We start from the raw sequence: 2,500 nt of genomic DNA on the forward strand, positions 1-2,500 counted from the left end.
ATGGTGAGTTGGTTAGCTAGTTATCTACCCAGAGGTGGTGCACATGGTGAGTTGGTTAGCTAGTTATCTACCCAGAGGTGGTACACATGGTGAGTAGGCTAACTAGTTAGCCCATCTACCCAGAGGTGGTACACATGGTGAGTTGGTTAGCTAGTTATCTACCCAGAGGTGGTACACATGGTGAGTTGGTTAGCTAGTTATCTACCCTTAGGTGATACACATGGTGAATTGGTTAGCTAGTTATCTACCCAGAGGTGGTAGACATGGTGAGTTGGTTAACTAGTTAGCCCATCTACCCAGAGGTGGTACACATGTAGCGTGTTCAGGCCGTCTGAGAACCGTGCTGGAGCTGGTTCCCGCACCTAATCTCGAACTGGCCGTCGTGTTCACGTCACACACATTAACGTTCGCGAACCAGAATGTTGGTTTGCAATGAGAACCGCAAAATACTTGGTTTTTCTCTGCGAACCGTGACGACATCAAGCCATCATGAATGTTCATCCGGGTAACCGAGTCACGTGCGGGAAAAGTTCGGAGCCCGGTATGAACACGGGCGGTTCGCAGGGAAGCACTTTAGCGCCGAACGTAACTGGTGAGGCACCGACACCGGCTCCTTTCTGGTCGGCCTGAATCCCCTAATGGTGAGTTGGTTAGCTAGTTAGCCCATCTACCCAGAGGTGGTGCACATGGTGAATTGGCTAGTTATCTACCCAGAGGTGGTACACATGGTGAGTTGGTTAGCTAGTTATCTACCCAGAGGTGGTACACATAGTGAGTTGGCTAGTTATCTACCCAGAGGTGGTACACATGGTGAGTTGGTTAGTTATCTACCCAGAGGTGGTACACATGGTGAGTAGACTAGTTAGCCCATCTACCCAGAGGTGGTACACATGGTGAGTAGACTAGTTAGCCCATCTACCCAGAGGTGGTACACATGGTGAGTTGGTTAGCTAGTTATCTACCCAGAGGTGGTACACATGGTGAGTTGGTTAGCTAGTTATCTACCCAGAGGTGGTACACATGGTGAGTTGGCTAGTGTCCAGAGTGACCAAATTGTCCGTATTTTCCGGTACAGCCCCACCCCTCAAATATCCAAACTACCAACCTCGTGCAGCACCCATAGCTTCAACTCACTGACTCCCCTCCTCCGTGGAGAAAGCAATTAAGTACAGCTGCCATCTTACCTCAGACTAACTCAGCTGCTAACAACAGTTTTTATGTTTTGGCAAGGATGCTCGCATTTCATTACACCTACCTCCTCGCTCCAATAAATGAGTCATCACCATAACTTAACGTTGTAGACTATCAGAGACGGTATTTCCGTTACTGTTTCCTTTATGCTGTTGTGCTGATTTCGTTCACACTTGTAGTCCTGGCTTTACCGATGCAGGAACTGTAATTAGTTTGGTCGTTACTGTGGAAACGGTTGAATAATTTTGGTCCTAAAGTGAAAAAGGGAAGAGGCCAGGGCGAGTTTGAAGCCAGAATGTCATTGTGAAATTAAAGTTCCATCTCTTACTGCCGTTACGACGACACCCTTCATTACAATGCTGTTAATGGCCGTTTGACTCGGTTTTAAATGTCATCACCGTTTGAAATTGTATGCATACAAACTCCGTATCATGTCAATATCCGTTCCTGACTTTAACAGTGAATAAATAATTAACTATCATCACTTAAAAATAGGCGGGCGGAATTGGGGGACGGGCGGAATTAGACCACTTGACTATAACTTTCATACAGTCAGTGCCTCACGTAGACTGGGATATAAACCGCAAATAACACAAATTGCACGCAGATGCGATGTCTGGAGTAGGCTAAAATCTGGAGTAACATGGCGGCCACAGATATTGGAAACAATACCAAATGTCAGTCTACTTTGTGTCAGTGACGTTGCTTTGCATCTCAAGGCCATAAGCATAAGGCAAAGGACGGGAGGAAACACAAAAATTGGGAATCACAGACGTTGTAAAACGGGTCGTAAAAATGGATTTGGTCACCCTACTAGTGTCATGGAATTTCTGGAATATCATAGAATTTCACACTAAAAAAATCCAGTCATCGAAAGTCATGGAATTTTCTTAACAATTGTGTAAAAGCAAAAACTTTTTTGTTTGGTATGCAGTATAACATTGTTTCATACTGGTTATACCACAACACTGTGCCAGAGACTGTTCCTACAGCGGTTCCGCGTTGTAATGTGCAACATTCTGGAATGCAATGAGTCCACTGAAGTCTGGCGGTGGCTCTGCGTCGGCTCTAGGGGTGAAGATAATCTTCAGTTTTCACACTTTTAAAAACTTTCTAACGTCATTTCTTTTGACAGACAGACAGACAGACAGACAGACAGACAGACAGACAGACAGAACAAAGTGAGGTGCGAGTGAGGAGGAATGGGATGGGACACCGCCTTAAACTCCATGCTGCTTAGTGGCAGCGCGGCCAGCTGATCATCAATGCTGCCCCTTTGTGTTTGCATCTCCCCCTAGATCATCAGGCT

General features: G+C 45.9%; 1 protein-coding gene across 3 annotated transcripts in view; it reads left to right on the top strand.

Moving 5' to 3' along the window:
• ppp2r5ca (protein phosphatase 2, regulatory subunit B', gamma a) overlaps positions 1-2,500 on the top strand; it is a 34,307-nt gene that overhangs the window by 16,394 nt on the left and 15,413 nt on the right. For all 3 annotated transcript variants that reach the window (XM_063183437.1, XM_063183438.1, XM_063183439.1), the window contains exon 2: positions 1-3. This exon is cut by the window's left edge and continues 197 nt beyond it. In XM_063183437.1, the coding sequence (XP_063039507.1) occupies positions 1-3 (3 nt within the window). The remainder of the gene's footprint in view (positions 4-2,500) is intronic.

The sequence above is a fragment of the Engraulis encrasicolus genome, chromosome 19 (genome assembly GCF_034702125.1).
Source record: "Engraulis encrasicolus isolate BLACKSEA-1 chromosome 19, IST_EnEncr_1.0, whole genome shotgun sequence".
NCBI classification, from domain to species: Eukaryota; Metazoa; Chordata; class Actinopteri; order Clupeiformes; family Engraulidae; genus Engraulis; species Engraulis encrasicolus.